Here is a 15869-nt window from a genome sequence, read left to right as displayed (position 1 = left end):
TGTCCTATTCTGCCATCTTGCTCTGCCTCTGTGTTACTGATCTGTTGTTTGTTTGTTTGTTTGTTTGTTTTTGAGATGGAGTCTTGCTCTATCACTCAGGCTGGAGTGCAGTGGCGCCATCTTGACTCACTGCAACCTCCGCCTCCCAGGTTCAAGCGATTCTTCCTGGCTCAGCACTCTTGAGTACCTGGGGCTACAGGCATGCATCACCCTCCATGCCTGGCTAATTTTTCTTGTATTTTTAATAGAGATGGGGTTTTCAATGTTGGCTAGGCTGATCTCAAACTCTTGACCTCAGGTGATTTGCCCACCTCAGCTGAACAAAGTGCTGGGATTACAGGCATGAGCCACTGCACCCAGCCTGTTGTTTATTTTATTTTTTATTTTTTGAGATGGAGTCTTACTCTCTCACTGGGGCTGGAGTGCAGTGGCGTGATCTCAGCTTACTGCAACCCCCACCTCCTGGGTTCAAGCGATTCTCCTGTCTCAGCCTGCTGAGTAGCTGGGATTACAGGCGCCCGCCCCCACGCCTGGCTAATTTTTGTATTTTTAGTAGAGGTGGGGTTTCACCATGTTGACCAGGCTTATCTCAAATTCCAAACCTCGAGCGATCTGCCTACCTCAGCCTCCCGAAGTGCTGGGATTACAGGCGTGAGCCACCGCACCCGGCCTGTTGTTTATTTTTTATATGAAATTTAGGGTCACCTTGTCTAGTTCAATTGCAAGAACTTGCTACTCTTTTTAATAGGATCATGTGGATTGACTTAGGGAGAAACCACGTCTTATGCTATAGAACTTTCTAACCAAAAACATACTAGGTTCAAGCTTTCTTTTTATGTTTTTAAAGTTTTCTTCATATGTCTCTCACATTTCTCGTCAGAGTTATTTCTAAGCATTTTAAGTTTTTTGTTACTTTTATAAATAGGTTTTTTCCTTCCGTTATATCTTCTGATTATTTCATGTGTATTAAAGCTATTGATTTCTGTGAATTAATTTTGCATCTATTTTTTTGGTTGATTCTCTAGACCTGCACTACTAATTTTAGTAGCTGCTAATACATATACGTATCTTAATTTTTTTTTTTTGAGACGGTGTCTCACTCTGTTGCCCAGGCTGGAGTGCAGTGGCGTGATCTCGGCTCACTGCAACCTTCGCCTCGATCTTCAAGCGATTCTCCTGCCTCAGCCTCCCGAGTAGCTGGGATTACAGGCGCCTGCCACCATGCCCGGCTAATTTTTGTATTTTTAGTAGAGACTGGGTTTCACCATGTTGGCCAGGCTGGTCTCGAACCCCTGACCTCAGGTGATCCACCCATCTCGGCCTCCCAAAGTGCTGGGATTACAGGCGTGAGCCACCACACCTGGCTTTTTTATAGCTTTTGAGCTGAGATAGATATATTTTTGCTATACTAAGGAAATATCCAACTGTTCCTACTTTATAGCATATTCTTATCCAGAATGGGTATTTCAGAGTCTTTGGAGATTATTTCATTCATCCATCCATCCATCTATTTTTGGGCTAATATGGAACTATTCTTGCATTCCTGGAATAAATCCTATAATACATATTTATGATTCTGATACACTATTCTTTTAATGTGTTGTTGGAGTCCACTTATATTTTAGAATTTTGCATCAATATTTGAATTTTTCTGTGGTTTTTGCTTTCACAATATATTCTTTAGGTTTTGTATTACTGTTATACTCCTTTAATAGGAAAGAAAGATGGTAGTTTTCTTTTTCAAGGTTTATGAATAGTTTAAAAAAGTAATAAAAACTTTATACCTATTAAGTTGGCAAAATTTAGGAAGCCAGATGGTGCCAGATTTTGGCAGGACTTTGAGGATATTGGAACCATTATAGGTTCCTATGACTCAGCAATGTTTGCATAGGTTATGAGAGAACATGTAAGGAATTGTTTATTAAGGCATTATTTGAAGTGGCAATGAGTTGGAGGACATTCGCGAATCTATCACTGAGAAGAATGGATAGGTAAAATGTAGTTGCACACATGAAATATTAATACTATGCAAGAATCGAAATCAACAGATTAAACACCTAGGCAGAATACTGAGTGAAAAACTTTTTTTTTTTTTGAGACAGAGTCTTGCTGTGTCGCCGAGGCTGGAGTACAGTGGCACGATCTCGGCTCACACCAACCTCCAACTCCTGGGCTCAAGAAATTCTCCTGCGTCAGCCTCCCCGGTAGCTGGGACTACAGGTGCCCGCCACCATGCCCAGCTTATTTTTTTTTGTATTTTTAGTAGAGACGGACTTTAACTATGTTGACCAGGCTGGTCTTGAACTCCTGACCTCATGATCCGCCCATAAAATGAGATATATTACTATTTGTAAATTAAACAACATATACAGTATATAAATACAACATATAAAACAATCACTTTTTGCAAGAACACATACAAACAAAAAGATGTACTCTAAGCATATCAGAATAATATGGGTGGGAGAGTGAAACGGGGATGAAAAGTAAAAAAATTTGAGAGCCAGACACGGTGGCTCACACCTGTAATCTCAGCACTTTGGGAGGCTGAGGCAGGAGGATTGCTTGAGCCCAGGAGTTTGAGTCCAGGCAGGGCAACATAGAAAAAAAAAAGCCAGGCGTGGTGCTGCACACCTGTAGTCCCACCTACTCAGGAGGCTGTGGTGGGAGGATTGCTTGAGCCTGGGAAGTCGAGGCTGTGGTGACCTGTGATCATGCTGCTGCACTCCAGCCTGGGTGACACAGCAAGACCCTGTTTCAAAAAAAAAAAAAAATTCTTTTGAATCATCTTTTAAAGTTTGATATAATAATCCTTTTAAATTGACAAGGCTTGGTGTTTCAGCAGGGGATTAGTTATTTGAAAAACTTCTTCAATGGAAGATGGTCTGTTAAGATCAGGGGTTAGCAAACTATGGCCCTTTGGCCGGATCTGGCCTGCTTCCTGTTTTTGTAAATAAAGTTTCACTGGAATATAGTCATGCCCATTCATGTACATGTCTTCTATGGTTGTGTTCCCACTACAGTGGCAGAGAGTTGAGTAGCTGCAACTACTCAAATGGCCCACAAAGCCTTAAATATTCAGCATCTAGCTCCCTACAGAAAAAGTTTGCCAACTTTTGGTTTAGATATTTCGTCTCTCCTGGAGCCAGTTTTGATTCTAACTTGTTCATTTCTGTGTATATTGTTATCAATTTCTTTTTCCTGTGATAGTTTCTCAGTCTTTTCTTGCTTCGTGGTTAGTAATTTTTTGGAATGTATTTATCTGCTGTTTCTTTCTTTTTTTTCCTTTTTTTTTTTTCATGTAAGACAGGTAATGTGCTGACATAACAAGGTTTGAGAGAGGCACTTCTCAGACATGTATGTGAAAACCCGATCATCATGCTTACGACCTACAAAAGGATCATGTCCGTGGTTTCCTTATGGTTGGATTGAAGTTATGTGTTTTTGGCAAAAAAAATGCCATAGAAGTGATTTGCCCTTCTCAAGGTTGGGCAAAGAAAAATACAGCATGCTAGTTAAATTCAAATTTTAGACAACAAATAGTTTTATAGTATGAGTATATCTCATGCAATACCTTATTCTCGGTGCATTGTATCAGAGGTTACCGGATACCGACATGTCCTGTTTCTGCTGATGTGAACTTTGATGTTAAGGCGGTGTTTGGGGGTCTCTCCACTGAATGTTGCTATATTGTCCTTTATGATTAATGAGCATGGCTGAATGTGGTGGCTCACGCCTGTAATCCCAGTGCTTTGGAAAGCTGAGGCAGGAGGATCAGTTGGGTCCAATATTTTGAGATCAGCCTGGGCAACATAGTGATATGCCATCTCTACACACACACACACACAAGCTATGTTGGTGGTGCATGCCTGTGGTCCCAGCTACTTGGGAGGTGGAGGTGGGAGGATCGCTTGAGCCTGGAGGGGAATGGAGGCTGTAGTGAGCCATGATTGCACCATTGGCCTTGGACAGAGAGAGACCCTGTCTCAAAAAATCTTGGAGACTGGCTGGGCGCAGTGGCTCACGCCTGTAATCCCAGCACTTTGGGAGGCAGAGGTGGGTGGATCATGAGGTCAGGAGTTCAGGACCAGCCTGGTCAGTATGGTGAAACCCCGTCTCCACTAAAAATACAAAAATTAGCCAGGCGTGGTGGCACACGCCGGTAGACCCAGTTACACAGAAGGCTGAGACAGGAGAATAGCTTGAACCCAGGAGGGGGGGTTTGCATTGAGCTGAGATGGCACCACTGCACTCCAGCCTGGGCGACAGAGCAAGACTCCATCCCCCGCAGCACCCCCCAAAAAAAAAAATCTTGGAGACTATGGAAAACCCTGTTTTTCCTCAAACTTTCATCCACTGATTTTAGTGTCTACTAATGTATCTTATCTGTAAAAATTATTACTGTGATATTTTAGTGGCAATTTTGTATTTCCCTAATTTATTCTACATTTATTGATTGGAACTTTTCTCTAAGAAAGTGTAGTCCCTTCTTCCGCCACTTAATTTATTCAACTATTTAATTTTTTTCAGTTTGGAATCATATTCTTTGGGGTATAATTCAATACGTACTGTCATTATTAATTTCATTGTTCAACTTGTTCCAGCTTTAATTATTTGGAGTTCTTTCAGCTTGGGTCTTGTGTCCTTTTGACATGCCCTGTCTTTTTTTTTTTTTTTCTTTTTGAGACAGGGTCTTGCTCTGTTGCCCAGACACAGTCATGGCTCACTACAGCCTCGACTTCCCTGGGTGCCGGTGATCCTCCCACCTTAGCCTCCTGAGTACCTGGAGTACAGGTGCGCGCCACCACTTTGGCTACTTTTGTATTTTTGTTTTCTAGACACGGGGTTTTACCATGTTGCCCAGGCTGGTGTTGAACTCCTGGGCTCAAGGGATCTGCCCGCCTCAGCCTTCCAAAGTGTTGGATTACAGACGTGAGCCACCGTGTCTGGCCCTTGAGCACTTCTTTAATTGATTTTTTTATTGTTATAATCCATTGGCTTTAATATATTCATAGAGTTGTGTATCCATCACCAATTTTAGGACATTTTCATTACTCCCCTAGTTATTCCCTAAACTCATCATTCCCCAGCCGTTGGCAACCACGAATCTACTTTCTGTCCCCATGGATTTGCCTATTCTGGACATTTCATATAAATGGAATTATACAATATATGATCCTTTTTGATGGCTTCTTTCTCAGCATAATGTTTTCAGGATTGTGTTAGTTTCCTAGAATTGCTGTAACAAATTACCACTCTCAGAGTGGCTTCAAACAACAGACATTTATGCTCTCATAGTTCTGTAGGCTAGAAGTCCAAAATTTTGGTGTTAGCAGCACCATACTCCCTCAGGAAGCTCCTGGGAGAAGGATCTGCTCCAAGCCTCTTTCCAGGCTTCTGATGGTTACCAGCAATCCTTGGCATTCACTCCCATTTCTATCTCTGTCTTCACATGACATTCTCTCTCTCACTCGCACTCTCTCTCTCTCTCTGTGTGTGTCTGTCTCCTTGTCTGTTTGTCCCTGTGTTTTCACATAGCCTTCTTTTTTTTTTTAATTTAATTTTTTTTTAAGAGACAGGATCTCTGTCACCTGGACTGGACTGCAGCGGTGCAATCACAGCTCATTCTTACCTGCAACACCTGACCTCAAGTGATCCTCCCGCCTCAGCCTCTCAAAGTACTAGAATTACCGTCGTAAGCTACCACATAACTTTTTTTTTTTTTGAGACAGAGTCTTGCTCTGTCACCCAGGCTAGAGTGCAGTGGTACGATCTTAGCTCATTGCAACCTCCGCCTCCTGGGTTCAAGTGATTCTCCTGCCTCAGCCTCCCAGATAGCTGGGATTACAGGCATCTGCCACCATGCCCGGCTAATTTTTTGTATTTTTAGTAGAGATGGGGTTTCACCATGTTGGCCAGGCTGGTCTCCAACTTCTGACCTCAGATGATCCACTCGCTTCAGCCTCCCAAAGTGTCGGATTACAGGCGTGAGCCACTGCACCCAGCTCCACATTGCCTTCTTATAAGGACATTAGTCATTGGATTTAGGGACCACTCGAATCCAGTACTATGTTATATTAACTTGGTTACATCTGCAAGGACCTTATTTTCAAATTAGGTCAAATTCACGGATACTGGGGGTTCGCACTTCAACATATTTTCAATGGAGACAGTGATTTAACCCACAACAAGGGGTCCTTCATGTTTTAAAATATATGAGAGTTTCATTCCTTTTTATGGCTGAGTAATACTCCATTGTATGAATAAACCACATTTTATTTATCCATTCTTCAGTTGATGGACATTTAGGTTGTTTTCCGCTTTTTGCCTACTAATGAATATTGCTGCTGTGAACATCCCTGTAAAGCTTTTGTATGGATATGTTTTCATTTCTCTTGGGTATGTATCTAGAGTTGAGTTGCAGGATCATAGAGGAACTGCCAGACTGATTTTCACAGTGGCTGTCCTATTTTGCCTTCCCACGAGCAGTATATGAGCAGTGTGTTTCTCTCCGTCCTCACCAAGAGTTGCCATGACCTATTTTTGATTATAGCTGTCCTAGTGGATCAGAAGTAGTACCTTATTGTGGCTTCAGTTCCATTGCCCTGATGGCTAATGGTGTTGAGCATCTTTTCATGTGCCTTTGCCCATTTATATATCTTCTTTGGAGAAATATCTAGTCAGATATTTTGTCTATTTTAAGATTTGGTTATTTGTCTTTTTAAAAGTCCCTTAGCAAATATATATAATTCACAGAAAATGTCCTCCCATTCATCCATTCATTGTGTCTGTTCACTGTCTTGATATAGTGCCCTTTGAAGCCAAAAGTTTAATTTTAATGATGTCCAGTTTATTTTTTATTGTTGTTCCTTGTGCTTTGGTTTCATATCTAAGAAACAAGTGCCTAATCCAAGATTGCAAAGATTATGCCTATGTTTCCTCCTAAGAGTTTTATGCTTTTAGCTTCCACATTTCATTCTTTGGCCCATTTTGAGTTAATTTTTACATATGGTGGGAGCTAGGGGTTGAATTTCAATCTTTTCCATATGGATATCCAGTTCTCCCAACAACATTTGTTTAAAAGATTATTATTTCCCCCTTTGAATTGTCTTGGCACTCTTGTCAAAGATCAGTTGACTATAGACATATGGCTTTACTTCTGGACTCCTAATTCTATTCCGTTGATCTACATATCTGTCCTTATGCCAGTAGCACACTTTTTGCGTGTGTGTGACAGGGTCTCGCTATCTTGCCCAGGCTGGTCTCAAACTCCTGGCCTCAAGCGATCCTCCCACCTCAGCCGCCCAAAGTGCTAGGATGACAGGTGTGAGCTATTGCACCCAGCCTCACACTGTCTTCTTTACTGTAGTTTTGTAGTACCTTTAGAAGTCAGGAAGTATGCATCTTCCAACTTTGTTCTTTTTCAAGATTACTTTGACTATTCTGAGTTTCTCAGATTCCCATATGAATTTTAGGATCAGCTTGTCAATTTCTGCAAAGAAGTCAGCTGGGATTTTCATTGGGATTACTTTGATGGATAGATCAATTGGGGGAGCATTGCTATCTTAACAATATTAAGTCTTTAGCTCTGTGAATATGGGATGTCATCGCGTTTATCTAGGTTTAATTTCAACAATGTTTTGAAGTTTTCAGAGTATAAGTTTTATATTTATTTTATTAAATTTATTCCTAAGTATTTTATTCCTGTTGACAGTATTATAAATGGAATTGTAGTTCATTTTCAGTTTCTTCATTGCTATTATGCACAAATAAAATCGATTTTTGTACATCGTTCTTGTCTCCTATACCCTTGCAGAATTCATTTATTAGTTCTAATGGTTTTTTAAAATAGATTCCTTAAGATATTCTATATGCAAGATCATGTCATCTGCCTTTTTTGTTGTTGTCTTGTCAGTTGTGCTGGCTAGAATTTCCAGTACAATGTTTATTAGTTGTGGTGAGAGCAGATGTCCTTGTCTTACGCCTGATTTGAGGAGGAAGGTATCCATCTTTCACCATTAAGTATGATGTTAGCTGTGGATGTTTGATAGCCGACCTTTATCAGGTTGAGGAAATTCCCTTATATTCCTAGTTTTTTGAATATTTTTATCATGAAAAGGTACTGGATTTAGTCAAATACTTTTTTCTGGTGTCTACTGAGATAATGTTACGGGGTTTTTTCTTTTATTAATATCGTGCATTGCATTGATTTTTGTATGTTGAGCCAGCCCTGTGTTTCTGTGATAAATCCTCCTTGCTCATGATATATGGTCTTTTTCATGTGTTGCTAGATTTCAGTTTACTAGTATTTTGTTGAGGATTTGTGTGTGTGTATTCATAAGGGATATTGCTCTATAGTTTACTTGTGATGTCTTTGCCCAGTTTTTGTATCAGGGTAATTCTGGCCCTATAGAATGAGTTGGCAAGTGTTCCCTCCTGACTTTTGGAAGAATCTGGGAAGGATTGGTATTAATTCCTTAAACATTTGGTAGATTTTCCTAATGAGGCTATCTTGAAATTTTCTTTGATCACTAATTTAGTATCTTAAATTTGTAAACAAAATATGCACTAAGTTTTTTTTTGTTTGTTTTTGAGATGGTGTCTCGCTCTGTCCCCCAGGCTGGAGGGCAGTGGCGCGATCTCAGCTCACTACAAGCTCCGCTTCCTGGATTCACGCCATTCTCCTGCCTCAGCCTCCAGAGTAGCAGGGACTACAGGCCCTCCACCATGCCAAGCTAATTTTTTTGTATTTTTTTAGTGGAGACAGGGGTTTCACCATGTTAGTTAGGATGGTCTCGATCTCCTGACCTCGTGATCCACCGGCCTCGGCCTACCAAAGTGCTGGGATTACAGGCGTGAGCCACCCCGCCCAGGCTGTACTAAGATGTTTTATTTCTCCTCGAGTCAGTTTAACTTTTGAGTCAGTAATTTACATTATTGAATTTGTCGGCATGTAGTTCATAGTATTCATTTATTTTTATTTCTTTTTATGGATGTTTTTAAAGCTAAAAATTTCCCTCTGAGCATTGCTTCAGCCATTTCCCATAGCTTGTGACATGTATTTTCATTTTTAATATAATTTTGCATTTTCTGTTTGTATTTCTTCCTTGATCCAATTGTTGTTGAGAATTTCTTAAACCATTTTTGAGGCCAGGTGCAGTGGCTTATGTTTCAAACTCCTGGACTCAAGGGATTCTCCCGCCCAGCCTCCCAGGCAACTATACTACAGGCACAGTTATCTTTTAAATTATATTTTCTTGTAATTCTGTTATACTCCTCCATCTCCCAGCATATCTTTGATCCATAAAGCATAAAGGATCCATTTTGGTATGTCTGTGAAATGGGTCTCTGATGCAATCTTTTTTTTTTTTTTCAGATGGCTGCCCATTTGTCTCAGCAATACTTATTGATTAATTTATGGATATTTATTTTTGGAAGTCACTATCCAATAATTTTTGGATATTTATTTTTGTACAGCACTGGGAACAGATTAGGTTAGCTAGGAATATATTATGGAGTGAGAAAATAGGGCCCAGGCCTGAATTTTGAAAGGATCCCAAAATGTCAACAGTTGAAGAGGATGAATCAACAACAACAAAAAACCACTCAGAGAGATGAGAAGCCAGGGGCTTCTGGAAGTGATTCTGTCAGTAAAAGGGAGAGACTGGCTAAGTCAAAGCTTGCTGAGAGATTCAGGAAGTGTAGGACAGAAGTTATTCACAAGATCCAGCCACATGGACATCATGGACCTTGGTGACTGCTGTTTGGAGGAGTGACGAGGGCAAATGTTAGATTAGGGTGGGTTCAGAAGTCAGTGAGAAGTAGGAGATGGCAAACAGCGAAACTAGTTGCAAGAAGCTTATCTGTGAAGGGCAGGAGACTGAAGAGGAGGGTTTTAAAGATGAGAGAAGCCGGGCACAGTGGCTCACGCCTGTAATCCCAAAACGTTGGGAGGCCGCAGAGGGGAGGATCACTTGAGCCCAGGAGTCTAAGACCAACATGGGAGGAAGAACTCCGCCTACAGGGAGTTGCAGGGAGTGTTGGGACAGGGTGAGATCCTGTCTTCACAAATTTTTTTTTTTTTTTTTTTTGAGATGGAGTCTGTCTCTGTTGTGCCCAGGCCGGAGTGCAGTGGCACAATCTCGGCTCACTGCAACCTCTGCCTCCTGGGTTCAAGCGATTCTCTCAAGTAGCTGGGATTACAGGCGCCCGCCACCACGCCTGGCTAATTTTTTGTATTGTTAGTAGAGATGGGGTTTCACCATGTTGGTCAGGCTGGTCTCGAGCTCCTGACCTCAGGTGATCTACCGCCTTGGCCTCCCAAAGTGTTGGGATTACAGGCATGAGCCACCGCCCAGCCCCCAAAATTTTTTTTAAAATTAGCCAAGTGTTGTGGCTAATAGGAAAGATCTAGTGAAGAGGAAGAGGTGGGGGCAACAAGTGAAGAGACTGGTGATCAGTAGTGAAAGGCTTCTGACAGGGCAGTGTGAGAGCTAAGCCAGAGGCAGAAGGACCTGCTGTCTGTCACAGCAGGTGAGGAGGAGATGAGGGTGGAGAGAGAACTGTCTTCGTTTCCTCCTTTATTGTGTTCAGAGTAGCAGTAGGTTAGAGGTGATGATGGAGGTAAGATGGTGGGTGCCTGTGAGTTCCTCTGTTGTTGAGGAGCTTGCTGAGGTGGAGGTGTGGTGACCACATTGCAGATCCAGAGGATCACCCCATCTAATCCCCAGTTAGGACCTTTAGCTTGACTGCTGCACCTGGGGTGGGGGCCAAGCGTTCAGCTTTTCATAGCCCATTACTTTTCCTCCCATCCCATCTTCCACATTTATTACCCCGCTAAACCCCCTCTAGCCATGGCCTCATTCCTGTTGCCCTGGTGGTGCAGAGAGCCTCTCATGCACTGATGCCTGGTACCCCCTAGCTTGGAAGGCTGGCAAGCACCCCATACTCTCAGGCCCAGGTTGTTCTGATCCCTGTTGGAACTCTCCTGTAAGCAGCCTCTGCCTGTGGCTTAGAGGGGGAGCAGAGATCGTCTAGACACCCATTTCTATTGCTGTAGTCTTCTTGGGGGGACGTCCAGCCTCTTGTATTCCCATCTGGGAAGACCTTTGCAGTTGAGTCATCCCACTGGAAGCTGTGAGATGCAGTTCAGAGGCAGAGGAGATAATTCTGTGCTTGCCTTCTGGCTGTGTCCTGAGTATCTTCTCTTCTGCAGGGGCACACAAACTTGCCTGATTCCAGGGATGTATGGATAAGGGATGAGCGAGGAGGCCATTCTGCAGGGAGGAAGAACTCCGCCTACAGTGAGTTACAGGGAGTGTTGGGCATAGCCAGCTGCCTGGTTTGGGGACTTGGGGGCTGATGGCTGCTAGATCTTAGTGAGTCACTGGTCTGCGGGAGAGCTGTTGCTGTCCTGAGACCCTGATGTTCAGTGCTATCCCAGGGCCTCCACCTATTTCTTGTAGGCCGCAGAGCCTCCCTGGGCAGTTGCTGCTGTTCACCATCCAGTCTGTCTAGCTTGGGGACCTGCTTTTCCTCTTCCTACCAGGATTTGGCCAAGCATGTCGTGGACACTTCTATGGCTGATGTGAGTAACTGCTCCCACCCATCCCCATCATTCCTTTACCCAGACCTCTGCTGGGTGTGCAGGAAGAGAAAGTAGGAAAAAAGCTGGGCAGATGAGGAGCCCAAGGCTCGTGGGCATCTTCAGTGGTTCTTCATCTTGAGAAAAGGGGAATTCGGGTCAGGCACAGTAGCTCATGCCTGTAATCCCAACATTTTGGGAGGCTGAAGCAGGAGGGTCACTTGAGGTTAGGAATTTGAGACCAGCCTGGGAAGCATAGCAAGACCCTGTCTCTACAAAAAAATAAAAACATTAGGCCAGGCGTGGTAGCTCACACCTGTAATCCCAGCACTTTGGGAGGCTGAGGTGGGAAGATTGCTTGAGTCCAGGAGTTCGAGACCAGCCTGGGCAACATGGTGAGACCCTGCCTCTACCAAAAAATACAAAAAGATAGCTGGGTGTGGTGGCGTGTACCTGTAGTCCTAGAGACTGGGAGACTGAGGTGGGAGGATTGCTTAAGCCCAGGAGGTTAACGCTGCAGTGAGCCGTGATTATGCCACTCCATTCCAGCCTGGGTAACAGAGCTAGACTCTGTCTCAAAAAAAAAAGAAAAGGGGAATTTAGCAGATGCAGACCAGACTGACCAACCCAGGGGCTTAGTTTTTACTGTGCCTCCTAATTTGGGTGTGGCCATTGTGTCCCCAGGTAATGGCTGCTTGTTCGGATAATTTGCACAACCTCTTCAGCTGCCAGGCAACTGCTGGCTGGAAGTAAGTTTGTGTGGGGTCCTTTGTACAGTGCCTGTCTTGGTCCTAAGCTTGTCACCCTGCTTGGCTTCTCTCCTCCTTTCCCTTACCTGGATTCCTCAAGTCTTCACTCTGAGCCCCTCCTTGGTGACCCTTACAGCCCATTTTTGACCGCTTCCTATTTTCTTCTTGGTGTGTCCCCCCAGCTATCAGGGTGAGGAGCAGGCGGTGCAGCTTTACTACAAGGTGTTTTCTTCCACTCGGCATGGCTTCCTGGGGGCAGGTGTGGTGTCCCAGCCACTGTCTCACGTGTGGGCGGCTGTCAGTGACCCCACTCTGTGGCCCCTGTATTACAAGCCCATCCAGACAGCAAGGCTGCATCAGCAAGTGACCAACAGCATCAGCCTGGGTGAGCCCAGGGAAGGAAGGCTTCCACGGGGCCTGGTTTCTGGTGTGCCCAGTAGGGTCTTGCTGGGGGATAGAGGTGGAGGGTTGGAGGCAGCCCTCTTGGGAGGCCAGGTACTCAGGTTACCTTGATTGCTCAGCCTAGGTTGAGCTAGGTGTCAAGTGATGGGGTGATGGGGGGAGGGCTCCCTGACCAGGAAGGCTTTAGGACTAGGTCTGTCCATGGGCCTCCTGACCTTCCTTATCCCTGTCCCTCCAGTGTACTTGGTGTGCAACACCACCCTGTGTGCATTGAAGCAGCCACGGGATTTCTGTTGTGTCTGCGTGGAAGCCAAAGAGGTGCCTGCCTTGGTGGTAAAGATGTTGTGGGAAGAACTTGGGCTGAAGTGTCGTGAGAAACAATCTGTGTGGGCCTCAGGTCCTCTAGGGGAAGGAGGGCAAATTGGGGCTGGAGCCAGGGTAGGGGTGGCTTGAAGGCTGGCCCAGTGTTGCCTTTCACCATACTGTCTACACGGGAGCCTGTTCCTGTTTTGTCCACACTACACAGGCAAGACTCCCATTTCCCTCTGTCCCCAGGGTCACCTGTCTGTCATGGCAGCCCAGTCTGTGTATGATACATCCATGCCAAGACCCAGCAGAAAAATGGTTCGCGGGGAGATCCTGCCCAGTGCCTGGATCTTGCAGCCCATCACTGTGGAAGGGAAGGAAGTCACCAGAGTCATCTACTTGGCCCAGGTGATAAATCCTTTGCAGCTGGTCTCACAGCACAGGCTGACTTGGTCCCACAGCCCCCTGGGATTTTTCTGTCTCGCTGTTGAACACCCTCCAGTGCCCAGGCCCTTTGGCCTGAGACACGGAGACTCGAGGGCTTCCTGGGCTTGCAGTAAGGGGAGTCAGTGGGGAACTGGAGAGAAGGGAATGAGACAGGAGTTTATCAATCTTTTCTGAAGCTGCTATTACCGAAAACCTAGTGACCTGCATCCTGTGGGTGATCCCAGTGTCCTTAGGAGATAGATGAGTCATTGTGAGGCAAAAGCAGCAGCCTCGGCAGGGCGGAGTGATGAGCTGTTGGGTTCACCTCTCCCCTCCCAGTCCCTTGACTTGTACTTTGTCACTAGGAGGTGAATGCCAATACTTAGATCTGAATGGCAGAGCCCAGGGGCCTGTAAACACTAAGCCACAATCTGAGGTGCTTCTCCCATCACCACAGGCTGGGGGAACTCCATGGGGCTGGAGTGTGCCTGGCATACTCTCTCAAATCTATTTGCACCTTAAATTCTTCTCTCTCTGCTTTCAGGTGGAACTTGGTGCTCCAGGCTTCCCACCTCAGCTCCTGAGCTCTTTCATCAAACAGCAGCCACTGGTTATAGCCAGACTGGCTTCCTTCCTTGGTAGCTAGCATCTCACCGTCAAGATGGTGCTGCTGAGATGCAGGCCCAGACTGCTCAAGAGAGACACTGTGGCAGTTCCTTGTTACTTTCCATACCCCAGTGCAGGAAAAGCTGATGCTACCTGCTGTGGCCAATTGGGGCAGACAGCACTGGCCCAGGGATGCTAGCAAAGCCCAGTCAGTACTTGGTCACAGCTGGCACCAGTGCAGAGCAAACGGCCTGAGCTCCTAGCCCAGGCTATCCAGAGTGAATGCAGCTCTGCTCACCTTTTGGATTTCTCACCTTTCTTTCCTGTTTCTGGGACTCTGTGGCAGACAGGCCACTTAAGGACCAGGACTGGGCACAGCCAGCAGAGCCGGGGACTGCAGTGCTTTGGCAAGGTGCTTCCGCAGGCTGGTAGGGAAGCAGGCAGCCACTGGCCAAGACTCTGCTCTGAATCTACCTCCTCTAGCATTCAGCTCTACTGTGTGATGGGACGTTAAAAATACCGAAACAGAAAGAGGGTTCAGAAAACAGCTGCACAAACCAGAACACCGATTCAGAATCTTTTCTCCCTGTTGAGTTTTTGCAAAATATTATTGATTTTTGCTTTTTTTCTCCCTTTCCCTCCCAGGAGAAGACATTTGGGTCTTGGCCTGAGTCAGGGGTGTTGAGCGATGATGCTCTGATATGGAGCTGTCACTCTAGAGCTCGGTCAGATGGAAGACACCATAGAACCAGGTTGGACAGATTTGGGGTCAGGGTTGGGGGCTGAGTTCTTTTGAGGACTGGTTGGAGTGGCAGCCAAATGCTGGTTGCTGACAAGGCAAGAGGAATTTCAGAGATTAAACATTGCCCTTTGAGGAAGGGAGAGGAGGTGAATGAACTCCCAGAGGAAGTGAGTGGCTTGTTGGGAGGAAGCTCAGTTCCAGAACTTACCTCAGTGCACTTGGGAGGGGTGGAGTCCTGAGCATTCCATGATTTCTGCTCCGGCCCCACCTATCCTAGGATGGGATGGGATGGGATGGAGAGTGGGTTCAGTTTTCTTGTACTTTAGCCTGGCTGAACATGAACTCTGTGTTTACCTGGAAGTGGCAGGGGTGGGAAAGATTCTCATCTTTAGTTCTGGTGCCCAAAATCTTTGGTAGATGGAGGGTAACTGGGGATTCAGAAGACGTGGTAAAAGATATATTTCTGTAGTGTGGCAGAAATGTATTTTTCTAAAGTGTTTGCAGGGCATTCTTCCCTCTTACCTCAGATTATTTATATATTGTTGATTGAAGGTTTCTTAAAATTGCTTTTAAACTTCTATTTCTCGGGTAAATTTTTTGGTGACATGATATATTTAACACCCTATTTATATACTCCTACCTCTTTTCATATAAATCTCTTACTAAGACTTCTGACCAAAAAAGAACATTTTAAAATTAAAAGTCCTCTGTGTACTTTATCTAGTGAAGAGTAGATGAAATCCTGCACCAGGATAGCCTAAGTGTGTGATTCGAGCTTGGCAGAGTTAGCTGGAGATCACCCTGGCAATACCCACTCATAGCCATTTCAAAGATTCAGTTTACATGTATGTACAGTTTCCCATGAACTTGGCATTGCTTTGCAGGGTAAACAGCAACCAGGTTAAGTTGCCCAACTATAGCCCAAGTAAGAACTGAAGGGGAGAATCCAGAACAGTCACTGCCACACCTAACAGTGACCACAGTGCCCTGGGGCTTCTGAGGCAGAGCCACCTATGGGAATCTGAGTCAGGGGATAACCAGGAGGTGACCCTGT

At 44.8% G+C, this 15869-nt stretch overlaps 1 protein-coding gene and 1 non-coding gene across 4 annotated transcripts in view; one reads left to right on the top strand and one right to left on the bottom strand.

Annotated features, from left to right (window-relative positions):
* Nucleotides 1–15395, top strand: part of STARD9 (StAR related lipid transfer domain containing 9) — a 156828-nt gene extending 141433 nt beyond the window's left edge. For 2 of the 3 annotated variants that reach the window (XM_063639540.1, XM_055278849.2), the window contains exons 27-33: nt 11216–11303; nt 11466–11587; nt 12269–12333; nt 12516–12718; nt 12974–13068; nt 13291–13449; nt 14012–15395. In XM_063639540.1, the coding sequence (XP_063495610.1) occupies nt 11216–11303; nt 11466–11587; nt 12269–12333; nt 12516–12718; nt 12974–13068; nt 13291–13449; nt 14012–14113 (834 nt within the window). In that variant the 3' untranslated portion in view covers nt 14114–15395. The remainder of the gene's footprint in view (nt 1–11215; nt 11304–11465; nt 11588–12268; nt 12334–12515; nt 12719–12973; nt 13069–13290; nt 13450–14011) is intronic. The other variant, XM_055278850.2, reaches the window with a different exon arrangement.
* On the bottom strand, nt 3301–3401 carry LOC129483805 (small nucleolar RNA U13). The gene has a single exon (XR_008658297.1). It is a non-coding gene; the product is annotated as a small nucleolar RNA U13 (small nucleolar RNA).
* Nucleotides 15396–15869: the final 474 nt, after the last annotated feature.

Source organism: Symphalangus syndactylus, chromosome 5 (assembly GCF_028878055.3).
Source record: "Symphalangus syndactylus isolate Jambi chromosome 5, NHGRI_mSymSyn1-v2.1_pri, whole genome shotgun sequence".
NCBI classification, from domain to species: Eukaryota; Metazoa; Chordata; class Mammalia; order Primates; family Hylobatidae; genus Symphalangus; species Symphalangus syndactylus.
Note: the sequence above shows the minus strand (reverse complement) of the source record. Positions and strands in the feature narration are given on the sequence as shown.